Source organism: Cheilinus undulatus, linkage group 10 (assembly GCF_018320785.1).
Source record: "Cheilinus undulatus linkage group 10, ASM1832078v1, whole genome shotgun sequence".
NCBI classification, from domain to species: domain Eukaryota; kingdom Metazoa; phylum Chordata; class Actinopteri; order Labriformes; family Labridae; genus Cheilinus; species Cheilinus undulatus.
The window spans coordinates 13,831,432-13,844,733 of NC_054874.1; the positions used below are offsets into that span (position 1 = coordinate 13,831,432).

The 13,302-nt window shown below is 39.8% G+C and overlaps 1 protein-coding gene across 4 annotated transcripts in view; it reads right to left on the reverse strand.

The window, feature by feature from the left end:
• Positions 1 to 13,302, reverse strand: part of ablim3 (actin binding LIM protein family, member 3) — a 94,784-nt gene that overhangs the window by 28,966 nt on the left and 52,516 nt on the right. For all 4 annotated transcript variants that reach the window (XM_041797556.1, XM_041797555.1, XM_041797558.1 and 1 more), the window contains exons 5-6: positions 4,965 to 5,091; positions 4,756 to 4,849 (exon numbers count right to left, since the gene is read on the reverse strand). In XM_041797556.1, coding sequence (XP_041653490.1) covers positions 4,756 to 4,849; positions 4,965 to 5,091 — 221 coding nt within the window. The remainder of the gene's footprint in view (positions 1 to 4,755; positions 4,850 to 4,964; positions 5,092 to 13,302) is intronic.

Below are 13,302 nucleotides of genomic sequence, written 5' to 3' on the forward strand. Positions count from 1 at the left end.
TTCCAGCAGTAAGGCACAAAAAAAACGTAGGACAGAGTGGATTACTTATTTTGGTACTTTTCCCAACTTTTGACAGTGGAAATGCAAATAATTGTGCACCTAGCTGAATTTAACTGAACCAGACTGCTTGTTGGAAACTCAGTTTTACACTCTCTCTTCTATGTGCAGTCTGCGTCTTTATCATATCCAAGCTGTGTTTAAAGCAGTCTCTCTTTGCCTGTCTGTCTCAGGTTTCTTAGTATGGGAAGCCAGCAGAGGATGCAGCCTTTCAGTTGTGCGCTTTCCAAGCAGTAGAGCATTTACCGTCTGTGTTACTGAGGTATCAGTTAAACAGCTGCTGTTACCGTTTCTAATGAGGCTCCCCATTCTCTCTGGTGGCATTAATAGGCTGCTATATTTATTGTTGAACCGAGACGCCAAAGAAGGAAGGAGGAAGAAAGAAGTGAAACTAAAGAAAGGGGGATTTATGACCCTTTTCTTCTGCTTGCTGTTTTTATATTTCTTACTTCCTCTGTTTAACCTGAAACTCCTCATTAAACAACCTTGACTTTGAAAAGTCAGGCTGAGGTAGCTGCTGTTGCTCTGAGGAAAAAAACTAATGAACACCAACAAATTAGTCAGGCTTTTCATTAAGGGAGAGAAACATGGTCGTAAAAGAAATTATAACCACAGTCTGTTTGTTGACATGGAGCTAGAAAAAAGCCAAATTATTGAGTTACTTTGACTAACGTCATGCTAAATCAAATTTCTCAAAGTTGTACTCCAACACCTCTACGTTGAGCTATGACACAGAAAACAAAATATACAGAGCTAAAAATTTTTTCAATTGTTGTCATTCAACATACAAGAGGTTAAGTGGGGATCAAACTACAAGATAACCATGCAGATTTTGGGCCTGATTCCCCCCTCCCAACTTAAGTCAGCAGAGGCCTGTTCATCTGAAGGTTCTAAAGTTTATTTTGCTAGATTTTCCTGTGGTGTGTTAAGCGGGATCGTAAGAACTCCCCTTCTTTGAACTGCTAAGAAAGTGAGGAGCTGCTTTGATTTGGAAACATAAATATCAAACATGTTCAGTTTTTATGATCAGAAATCCTGTTGAGCGGGAGGTCACTGAGAAAAGCATTTTACTGCAGGGATTTGAGTTACAGTTAATAGATTGAGTGCAAATGTGCATATGAGGTGAGGCTTAACACATTGAGTGTATTTAACATTAAGCAGGGCTAAGGTGCCCATTAAATGGAGTTCTGTTTTCCTCGTTCTCAGTGACTGTTGATTGGTCATCACAGTGACTGTTGTTTGGTCACCAGAGTGACTCAGTGACTGATGATTGGTCACCAGAGTGACTCAGTGACTGTTGTTTGGTCACCAGACTGACTCAGTGACTGATGATTGGTCATCAGAGGGACTCTGTGACTGTTGAGGGATCAACAGAGTGACTCATTGACTGATGATTGGTCACCAGAGGGACTCAGTAACTGTTAATTGGTCATCAGAGTGACTCAGTAACTGTTAATTGGTCATCAGAGTGACTCAGTGACTGTTGATTGTTCATCAGAGTGACTCAGTGACTGTTGATTGGTCACCAGTGTGATTCAGTAACTGTTGAGTGGTCATCAGAGTGACTCAGTAACTGTTAATTGGTCATCAGAGTGACTCAGTGACTGTTAATTGGTCATCAGAGTGACTCAGTGACTGTTGATTAGTCATCAGAGTGACTCAGTGAATGTTGATTGGTCATCAGAGTGGCTCAGTGACTGTTGATTGGTCATCAGAGTGACTCAGTGACTGTTAATTGGTCATCAGAGTGGCTCAGTGACTGTTGATTGGTCATCAGAGTGACTCAGTGACTGTTAATTGGTCATCAGAGTGACTCAGTGACTGTTGATTGGTCACCAGATTGGGCAACAGTCACTGAGTCACTCTGATGACCCCTCAACAGTCACAAAATCACTATTTGTGATCCATCAGTCTGCACAGTTAAGGCAAATAAAAATGGGTTAGAAATTTGTTCTCTGAGTGCTGATCCTTTTTGTAGGGCACAAGTAAGTAGTACAGTTTAAATATACTCCCTGAAGCTGGCTTTACATATACACATGCTTTAGATATCAAAGCATGGTGCACTGATGAATATGCAGGGTGATTAAGTCCGTCAGCAGGATGCTAAAGTTGCAGATTCCCTTGTCATTAACCAACAAGGCTAACATAGAGCTACCATCTGTGCTTACTTTTAGCTGGACTCAGAAATGATTGGTGTAAAAACCTAAAATACCTTTATCTCTACAGTAGAAGTCAAATGCAAAGCCTGGAGATATGCAAGGGTGATATAAAAACTGACTTTTCCTTAAGTTTATCTTTCCTAAAACAAAGCCTAAACCCCCATCACATTACCAAACTTTGACTTGGATGAAAAGCTGAGCTAAAACCAGGTGTTATTCTGATTCTTTAGGTAAAGTGTGTTTCTGCAGAGTTTCATTCCTCTATCTGACTTTCTCTAGGTTAACTCTGTTGCCTGCTGCATTTTAAAGAGGCAAATATTATGATATCACTATCTGACAGGAGAAAAAAAATCTGACGGAGAGAAGAATGAAAGTCATGTGTGTGAGCACACACAAACACTAAGAGAGAGAGAGAGAGAGCGAGTGCTGACATGTCCCCATGTCTATAAATAGCCCAGAGAGGCTGATAGGCAGGAACAAAGCACTTTACACCAGCCATCCTGACAGGCAAAGGAGCACAGGGACAAGGCCCCATGTGTGCATTTGAGTAGAGGTGCATTTTAACCAAAAGTAGTGGTAACATGTAATTCAAGGAACTTCCTTTTGAGGAACTAAATGGTTTTTTGTAGCCCTTCATTGTCTGCATCTCTAGCACGGCCTAAAGTTGGCCATTTCTGTGCATTCTTCCATAGCATTACGCTAACTTGTTAAAACGTATGTATTTTATTCCTTTTGAGTTTCAGTCAGTTTTCGATAACTGCTGTTAGTAGATTGCTGTACATCTCAACATACAGTGCCTATAAAAAGTATTCATCCCCTTGGATGTTTTACCCTTTAAATGAGTTTACAAGTCAATCATGGTCTATATCATTTGGCATTTTTGACCAAAAAAAACCCTCTTTAATGCCAAAGTGAAGACAGGTTTCTACAAAATAATGTCAATTAAATAAAAAAAAAAAAAAAGGTAAAATAGGTGACTGCATAACTACTTAAAGTGGATGACCCTATTCAATGTGTCTTAAGTGACTGTAGTATAAGGACCTGTGTCTGGAAGGTCCAATGACTGGTCAACCAGTATTCCTGGCTACCATTACACCATGGAGACAAAATAACACTTCAAGCAACTTGAAAAAAAAAGTGAAGGAAGAGTACAAGTCGGGATGGATACAAAAAAATTCCAAGGCACTGAACATCCTCTGCAGTTCAGGTACAACCCCCACCAAGAAATTAAAGGAATATGGCACATGTGTAAATCTGCCTAGTCAGGCCGTTCTCACTTACTGACTGACCATGCAAGAATTAGACAAATGAGAGAGCCCACCAAGACATCTATGACCACTCTGAAGGAGTTACAAGTTTCAGCAGCTGAGATGGGAGAGACTCTGCATACTACAACTGCTGCCCAGATTTGTGTAGCTTATTTTTTGCAAAGATCCCAATTAAATTAGATGTTCTTAATGTCATACAAACATGTCTCCTACTGGAGCATTTAATATTGTTTCACACTCACGTAACTCCTTGAGAGTCTACCTTGGATGGTTGTAACATTTTTAGTTGTAATCAAATCTCCTAAGGAGAAAATGAATGGGATATTTACCTCTACAACTACACTGCTAAGCTCTGTTGTATTGGGTGAAAAAGAGTGCTGCAAGTTTCTGACTAGTCAGAAATTTCCTGCGCCACAGGCCTAGTCCCCAAAGTCCTTACATCTTCGGAAAGTAGTACCCCCAACGCAGCACTGCCCCCTAATTTAGACCCTGGTTCCAGTAATCGAAACACATGCAGTTCCTCTAAAGGTTCTAGTTCCTGCAGCCAAAGCGTGCATCTGCTAAGGTTGCAGCATATCTACTCTCTTTTCCTCACCTCTCTACAGAAGCCCACAAAATATTTAAATAACATCTGCACTTTATCACTTTCATCCATTTTAACCCCACTCCCCTCATCATTTCCCCTTCACTTCCCCTGTAAACCCATCTTCTCAGCTTCTCTGCTCTCCTCTCTCCACTGTTTACTCCTTCTGTCTCTTTTTAAACTGCTCCACACAAAGACCAAAATGTGCTTTTCCATCACTGCTGGATTTACTTTCTGTGTCTCTCCTTCTTCCCTCATTTTCCTTCACTCTTTACCCACTGATCTTTTTATAACTCCCTCTTTCTCTCAGCTCCCTACACATTGTTATGATCCAATCTAGCTTTTTTCTCCCTACTGCTCGACTGGGATGAAGCTTTTAGAAGAGACTGTGTAAAAGTAAACACACATCAATGCGCGGCCGTGCTCACACGCTGCATATGAATTTGTTTTGGTGTTAGTTACACAGAACAAAATTTTTATCCTCCTGCAATCTTAAGTCACTCTCTCCCCGAAGCACAGTGGGCTTATAGGGAGGCAAGGATAAAATGTAAGAATAAACTGCTCAATCCTGATAAGGCTGATTACACTCAGTAAGCACAGTCAAATCCCAATTCTGACATCCGTACTGCTGCAGAATTATGTGCCGCTGAATCTCCATTAACTCTGTCCTGTGTTATCCACTTCTCACCTCCAGAACTCTTCCACTGATGTATCTGCTGCAGGTCTCACATTTCACCCCATACTGGGCGTGGTAATCGGCTTCACAATACGGCACTCCATCCCTGCAACATGAGAGAAAAACATCAACTGCAGCAGGATGTGAGGGATACGGTGCATCTTTTTACCAAACATTGATGCCCTTACGGTTTGAAATGCTGTGTTTGTGTTCACACTCACTTGCTGATGTACTCCCCTGTGAGGACCATGTTGCAGGTCCGACATCTGAAGCAGCTGACGTGCCACTGCTTCTCCAACGCCAGCAGGGACTGGCCCTGCTTAATCTCAGCTCCACAACCGGCACAATCTGAAGAATAAAAGAATGATGTGTAAAACAGAGAGAAAGAAAAAGTGCATAGGAGGGTCCAACCAATAAGAAAACTAATTATAACCAGAACATGAGACTGATAAATGATATTTAGAACCAATAAGTCTCAGCTTTGATTAGCAATTACACATGTGATGTATGGCCAATCAGATAGTGTTGTGGGCAGGACATGGTGAGAAAACAGAGCCAGAGGGAAGGACGCACCTCACGGCCAAAGTTGTGTACGTTTTGATAAATTAATTTTATTAGTGATTAATAGAATAAAACACATGAGGGCAATCAGCCAAATACTGAACATTGGCCCTCATAATCAGCCAGGCCGATAACTGGTCGACTCCCTACTGTGCCGGAGAATAGTATGACTGCCAGTCTGGGATATTTTATAGTATGCTACCCTTTATGTAATGACCTGAAGAAGTAAATTCACCAGGATCTTATTTGCATTATTGCACTGTAAATGTAACAGGGTTAATGCTGATGCTTCTAACTCCACACACTGTTATTGTCCTCTGACAGGTTGGCACTTTGCAGGAAACAGTACATGAGGGAGACTAGTCTGATGCAGTAGATTGTTTCAAAAATCAGTACCACATGCAGATATTTTTGACACATCTTCAGATCTTGCAATTTTGCAAACACCTTGGGCCTCATTCACAAAGCATTACAGTGTTTTTAGAAAGTATTAAGACCCCCTACACTTTTTCAATTTTGTAATGTTGCAGTCTGATGCTACAATAATACAACAATAATAAACACTTTATTCTCATTAATCTACACTAAGATCCCCATCATGACAAAGTGAAAACAGAATTTAAGATTTCTTTTTTTCAAATCTATGAAAATTTTAAAAACTGAAATAACACATTGACATAAATATTCAGACCCTTTGCAAAACACTTGAAATTTATCTCAGTTCTGTTGATCTTTACTGAGATGTTTCTACACCTTGAGGGGAGTCCACTTGTGGAAAATTAAATTGACTGGACACGATTTGGAAAGGCACACACCTCTCTATAGAAGGCCTCACAGCTGACAATGCATGTGATCATCCATCCATTTTCTATACCGCTTATCCCGTTCGGGGTCGCTGGGATGCTGGAGCCTATCCCAGCTGTCATTGGGCGAGAGGCGGGGTACATCCTGAACTGGTCGCCAGTCAATCGCAGGGCTGAGACAGACAACCAGGCACGCTCACATTCACACCTACGGCCATCTTAGAGTCACCAATAACCCAATGAGCATGTTTTTGGTGGTGGGAGGAACCGGAGTACCCAAAGACAACCCACACATGCACAGGGAGAACATGCAAACAGAAAGACCCTGACCGGGAAGCGAACCAGTGACCTTCTTGCTGTGAGGCAACAGCGCTAACCCCTGCCTCCCTAGAGCCAAAAACAAAATTAACAAAACTGAAAAAGTGAGAGGGGTCTGAATACTTTTCAATGCATGGTAAGAGCATTTTTTTAAAGAAGATTCTGACACTGACCAAAGTTGTCTTATCTGTGATTTTTTTCTTAGCAAGGAACAAAATCTAGGAACTCTACAGAGCACTCACACAAACGTGTGTGTGCTGATATAAGGATAAGGATAAGGATAAAATGTTGAATTTTGCACTTATTAGCACTCAAATGTGAAAGACTGAGAATGACATGATCAAATATGGTTTTAAATTCTATTTTACTGCATTTTTATCATGCTTAAATAAAAATGAGATAATTTGCAGAATAAGATTTAATTAAAAAATGTAGTGTCTGATCTCAACTGCTAAATGTTTCTTTATAAATATAAGCTTTGCATGTGTATAAGTTTTATGTTGAGATGCTTATTTAAAACCTATTTCCACACAGGAGAATGTGTGCATCAGCACGTATGAATGTTTTTAAAAGTATATAATTGTAAGGCACGGGTGTCCAAACTCTGGCTGGGGGGCCGAATGTGGCCCTTGGCCAATTTTTAATTGGACCGCAGCAAATTTCAAAACATAAATGAAAAAAGTCCCACATTTGAACATGAAACTCGTACTCTACTGTAGTGTATATTTTATCTGTGTTGTCTTACTGACAGATGATCATAGTTTTGTGTTAACTTGGGGGCTTGCCTGGGTATGTAACACAAAACTAAACTTGTCAGTCAATTAAAAAACACAACAAAACTAGAAAAGCACTTGGAGAGCGCAGACCTCCGCCATTAGCCCTATATCCTAATAGTACAGAATCCTTTAAAAAATTCCTGAATCCAAAAGGTGATCCGAATCACTCACAAAATCTAATCAGTTCTTCCTTATGCCATTTGTGACATTTCCTGAAAATTTCATCAAAATCTGCCCATAACTTTTTGAGTTATGTTGCTAACAAACAAACTAACAAACCCTGCCAATCACATCACCTCCTTAGCAGAGGTAATTATAGTTTGTGAAGACGGTATGAATTAGTGTATGCCTTCCTTTAAGCACTGTGTTAATTGTGTAAACAAACATTTTGACAGGACAATTCATCAACGTGCTTTATTTCATAACTTCAACTTTTTTGCATCCTAAATCTTAACATGTGTTTTCTAAACTGGACTGAATTGGCAAATTTTAATATCATAAAGAGGAGGTATAATAAAGAGGCCCACCATCCTCAACATTTTCTGTCCGTGGCCCTTAGTGGAAAAAGTTTGAACATCCTCGTTGTAAGGCACCTTTTTATCAAATCACTCACTTTTTAAAAATCTCAACGCCTGATTTAGGAACTTTTGTGTTCATCTGGAATGCGTCCTATTCCCATTACTGCATGATAAATGCAATTTCAAATTAAAGGACCTCATGGTGCTATGATTAGCACTAAATCCACTTTTGAACCACTGCAGAATTCAAAGTATTATGATTGTTTTTACAGTTTATTTTAATTTGGACAATTCTAATATCTTGCATTTCTCATGTCCGTGTGCCTTCTGTGTTTGCACACTGCCCTGCAGTCTCATGCCCTTATATGGGCATTAAAGGAAATTTCTCTGTACTTATCAGGAAAAATTATGTGCTTCCAGCTTATGAGCACCTGGCATTCATCAGTTTTAAAGCACAGGTGAAACAATTCAGCAAAGGAAGAACACATCATGAATCCTGCAAACATTTCTGTGAGAAAATTTCAGAAGAACAAATTTGAGAAAAATCTGAGGTAGATTTTGGTGAATGAGGCCCATAAGAAGATTAAGACATTCACCAACGTTTTCCTATCCATGATTTCTTTTTGGCTATGAAAAATGTATAAAAACAGTGAGCACTCTAACATATTTGAGTGCTTATCAGATGGGTAAAACTATTGATTTCCCACCACAGACATGCTCATTTATTCATTTTGATAGCTACCACCCCAAATATTAAGGTGTGATGTCATTTCCGGTCACAGCACTATCTGAACAATTGATATAATCTAATGCAGTTGTAATATCCTCTCCTGGCACTAATTATATAATCAAATTGTCTTTTGTTGGTTTGATTTGAAGCAGCACTACATCTACTTTAGAACTATTGAAGTCAGCAGTTTAAAAACACATCTTAAATCTGATGTAGATTTCTCTCAGAAACTTTCTGAAGAAAATACAAAAAAAAAAAAAACAAAACAAAGAAGATAGTTGACTGCGGCCCAATATTTTTATACATCATAGTACATTTTTGCCAGACAGAGAGAGCTGAGGTGTGATATCACAACTTTAAAGACTGCCTCTGTGTAGTATTTAGCCCGTTGGCACGGCCACCTCCTTAATCAATAGCTGCACTAATGCGGGATATTGCAGTGCTGTGAGGCGCGTTCTCCCAACTGTAAGCACTGTTAGACATGATTGAACGCAGTCAGGAAGCAAGTACCACTGCAACAGCCTCAGGGATAAAACAGTAGCATATCCCCCTCATGAGGCGTGTATGGCTCTCTCTCTCTCTGTTTCTCCCTCACAAACACAATCACAGGCTGTATACAAGCAGACTGTGCATTTCACTTCCCTCAGACAGGCGCCCCAGCAGGCGTTATTGACCAGCGCCAAGAAGCTGGACAGAGCAGAGGCTTCAAATGATGCATGGCAGCTGAGTGTCAAAAAGCTGGAAAAAGGTCAGCGCTCCATTTGTTTCTATTTGGAAGATGTTTGGCTAAGCTTAACCTTTTCTGACCCGCTCTGCTGCCCCAGAGAGAGAGAGAGAGAGAGCCCGCAGTCACATGGGACAGCTTTACTCGGCGCTGTCAGCCAACACAAACTGCTCCATGAAGTCAAGAAAAATTGCAGTGTATTGAGCTGGGTTTCTGCAGTCCAAATAAATCTTAACCGTCATTCTGGGGTGATGTGCTGAGTCTGAAGAGTCAGGATCTCAATGGTGACTGTGCACAGCTGATTTTCCTCTGAGTCATGGTACAGTCCTCATTTGAAGGAACACAGTGAAAACAGTATGAGATCATTAAAAATGATACTGCAGAGCTTCTGACATGATTAGATGTGGCTGCACAGAAGTTGAAATAATAAAGAGAAAGACTTTGGTGTGCAGGGTTTATAGTTTCTGACAATGTGATGTCGCAGCTTTCGTTTTAATTAGCTCTCAAAACTAAAATATGGGGGTGTCAGTAACCGATAGTGACTTGATGTGCGCCCCGTGTACAAAGGCTGCTGACTTTGAAGCAGGTGACTCAGAGTTCAAATCCATCCTATGACTTAGAGTTGTTCCGATACCAGTACCAGAGATACGTCCGATCCTGCTCAAAATGCAGGTACTGGTATCGGCGAGTACTTGAGTCTCTGTACCGATCTGAAACTGTTTGGTTCAGCTTTATTTTGCTTAGTTTAGTCATAATAAATGTTAGTGCTAAAAACTGGAAATCAATTTTTCTTTGCTTCTGAAAAACACTGCATACATGAGCTACTATTCTTAGAGCAGTGAAGAAGAAGCAAAGGATCGCCTGCAGCAGCAAAGAATGGTAGCTGCGTGACATTTTTTCTCTGAATGTGATCATCAAAATGCCTTCTAGAACGGCGTTGTCATACACGACAAGAAGTGATGCGGTTTATCAAAAGTTAAACAACGTTTGAATCATACTCCTACTTGTTTTTCCTCTTGAAGTCAGCAGTTGTGCCTTCCCATTGACACCTTTCAGTCCCTCGCGGCAGCATTTTCAGCGAGCCTGGAACTCGTGTGACTTTTCGGAACTTTAATGATTAAATCCACACCAGTAAACTCGATAGTGAATGTCCTCTTATCCATCTTAATCCAATTACGATCATGTTTTACCGCTAACTTGAATGCGAACCGTCACATTGTTTACCCTTTGTGAGGGTATGTCAGCCAGTGGCAGGCTTTTCCATAGTCACGTCAAGCTGCCCGAATAGAGCATAATGAAGGAAAAGCCTGTGATGCAGGCCCTTGTATTATTGTAATTTAAATATTTAGCAGTAAAACTTAATAATCAGCAGAAAAACAACTTTAGGGTCACAGAGATGCAGTACATTATGATTCTTTTTGTTAATCCATGTTCTGAGTCAAATACAGGTCTAAAATAATTAACTAGTCTGCACTGACTTGTACTCTGTATTGGCCAATACCCAACATCTTGGTATTAGTACTGGAAAGGAAAAAATGGTGGGGTCCAAGCTTATAGTAGTTTTGATTTTTATTTTGTTTACACTTTCTGTGTTCAGTTGCAGTTTAGTTTTAATTAGTTTTTACTGTTGGTTTGTTAGTTTAGTTTTTATTTGCATAAGTGTTTCATTTTAGTTGATTTTTTATTAGTTTTTGTTTAAGTTTTAAGTTTTTTTCAGATACATGTCAGGGCTGAGTGAACAGCATACATTTTTTAAAACATATTCTAACAGGATACTCTTCACTCATCGTCTTATTTATTTAAAGATGATGTTTGAATACAGCTCCAGACCTAAAACTACCACTCTGTGAAGTCTTATCCAATCAGTTCAAGTAATTTTACACTCCCCTGACATGGGTGAAGGTGCCGGTCAGTATGGTTGTGTCAAAGACTAAAACAAAGGATATTTTCTCTCCATTCTTTTTACATTTTAGTTAGTTTTATGAGCACACTATACAGTTTTAGTTAGTTTTTGTTTTTTTGGTAAAGTTTAGTTTTTAATAACTTGTCAGTTAACTAGAATGATTTTGGAATTTTAGCTTTAGTTACTTTGTTTTAGTTAACTATAATAGCCTTTATGGGAACATCTCTACTGTGACTCCATTCCTGCATGTCATTCCCCATTTTCTCCCCAGTTTAAGACTCTATCCTATTTTATTTCTTTTAAAAAAAAAAAAAGGGCAGAAAATGCCAAAAATAAATCTTTGAAAAAAAAATGAAAAGGTACATTATTACAACATGTCGATTTTTTTGCATTGAAATGTCTACATTAATAAAAACATGACTACTTTTATGTTATATTTTTTGTGGTTGAGTTCTTAAATTTCCTTAAATATTTTAAATCATTTTGAAAGTCGGAGAAAATCTTTAGTTATTACCCACACCGATGAAATCGGCAGGGGGTTATCTAAAGGGTTCCGTATCTTTCTTTCTTTCTTTGTTCGTTCGTTTGTTTGTTTGTTTGTGTACAAGATAGCTCCAGAACGGAAAGTCGGATCTTTACCAAACTTTCAGGGAATGTTGGGATAGTGATAGGGAAGAATCGATTAGATTTTGGTGATGATCCGCGCACCCGTTCGGTTTTTCTCGGACTTTGAAATTTTGAACACCATAGTAATCAATGGGAGCGTCAGTTCCTCGGTGGCACTGCTTAGGTGTGGGTTTGCCGCCTCAGACGGCCATTCTAGTTTTATATCTGTAAAGCGACATGTCTTATCACAAGGATATCACAGCAGCACTGCCAGACAGACACATAATTGTTACCACTGAAAGCTGGAGAATCTGTCAGAGAACTACTACTGGAAGGTGCTGATCTGTTGCTAGCTCCTCTGAGTAAACTTACTTATTTGAGTAGAATTATAGACCAGTACTTTTACTTCTACTTAAGTACATTTTAATCAAAGTAACTGCTTTTACCTGAGTACAACAGTCTGGTACGTTTTCCATCTGCTTTAATAGTGGCTCTGAACACTGGCACTTAAGTAGAAGCTTGAGTAAATAAAAGTCCATTGTGTGAGTTTGGTGAGAGAAGGCCCATTTGTAATAGTTTTTAGTGTCATAAACGACTTTCTGTTTGCCTTTTCTCCCTAAGGTAATCACCCTGCACTAAATACATACCAAATCTGCACACATTTGCTTTCTTACAATAAAACTTAGTGAGAAACAGTGTGTAAAAGTCAGCCCATTACATTTAGTGTTTGCACTCTTGTGTCGTCTCATAGAGTGCTTCTTCATCAGACAGAGTGATGAACGTGCACCTGGGGAACTGTTTGTGTTTTATTCTCCTGAATGAAGCGATCTGAGCGGGGGGGGGGGGGTGTTACTCAATACCTCTCCAGCATCTGTCTCACAGCAAGAAAGCAGCCGTCTGCTGTCTATGCACCAAAATTAACAAATGATTCACTATCAATCACATCTCTTGGTTAGGAGATCATCTATCCTGCATTGTTCTAGAACAGACCGATTAATAAGTCCAATTAAACAGGATGTTCAGACCAGGGGAGCTCTCTGTCAAAACAAAAACAAAAGTAGAGACACACTGCTCATCTCTGCCAACCCCCATTGCTTAATTCTTGTTTTAAAGTCTTATCAACGAAAGCTGTGAGTGATCCCAGGGTGCTTTGCAAGTAGCTAATGGTGTAAACCACAAGACCACTTTTAGCATCTTTTCCCCCTCTCATGAACCTAAAAAATGTCAAAATATTAGACACAGAATCCAAGCTTCTTAGAACCCAGTGTAAAGTTTTCACAATCAGTGATGGTGCTGTTGGTCCACTGAGCTTTATCAAGTCCAGAGTCAATGCTGTCAGCTGTCTCTCAGCTCTTGGAGCACTTCTTGCTTCTGTCTGCTGAGAAGCTTTATGGAGATACTGATTTCCTTTTCCAGCAGGACTTGGCACCTGCCTATAGTGAAGCCAAAACTACCAGAAACTGGTAGCTGACAGGTGTTACTGTGTTTGACTGGCCAACCAACTGGTCTGACCTGAACCCCATAGAGAATCTCTGGGGAAATGTGAAGAGGAAAACGAGAAACACCAGACTCACTGGCCTCATGCCACATTACATTCATTGTTGTGAAAAAGTATTTGCC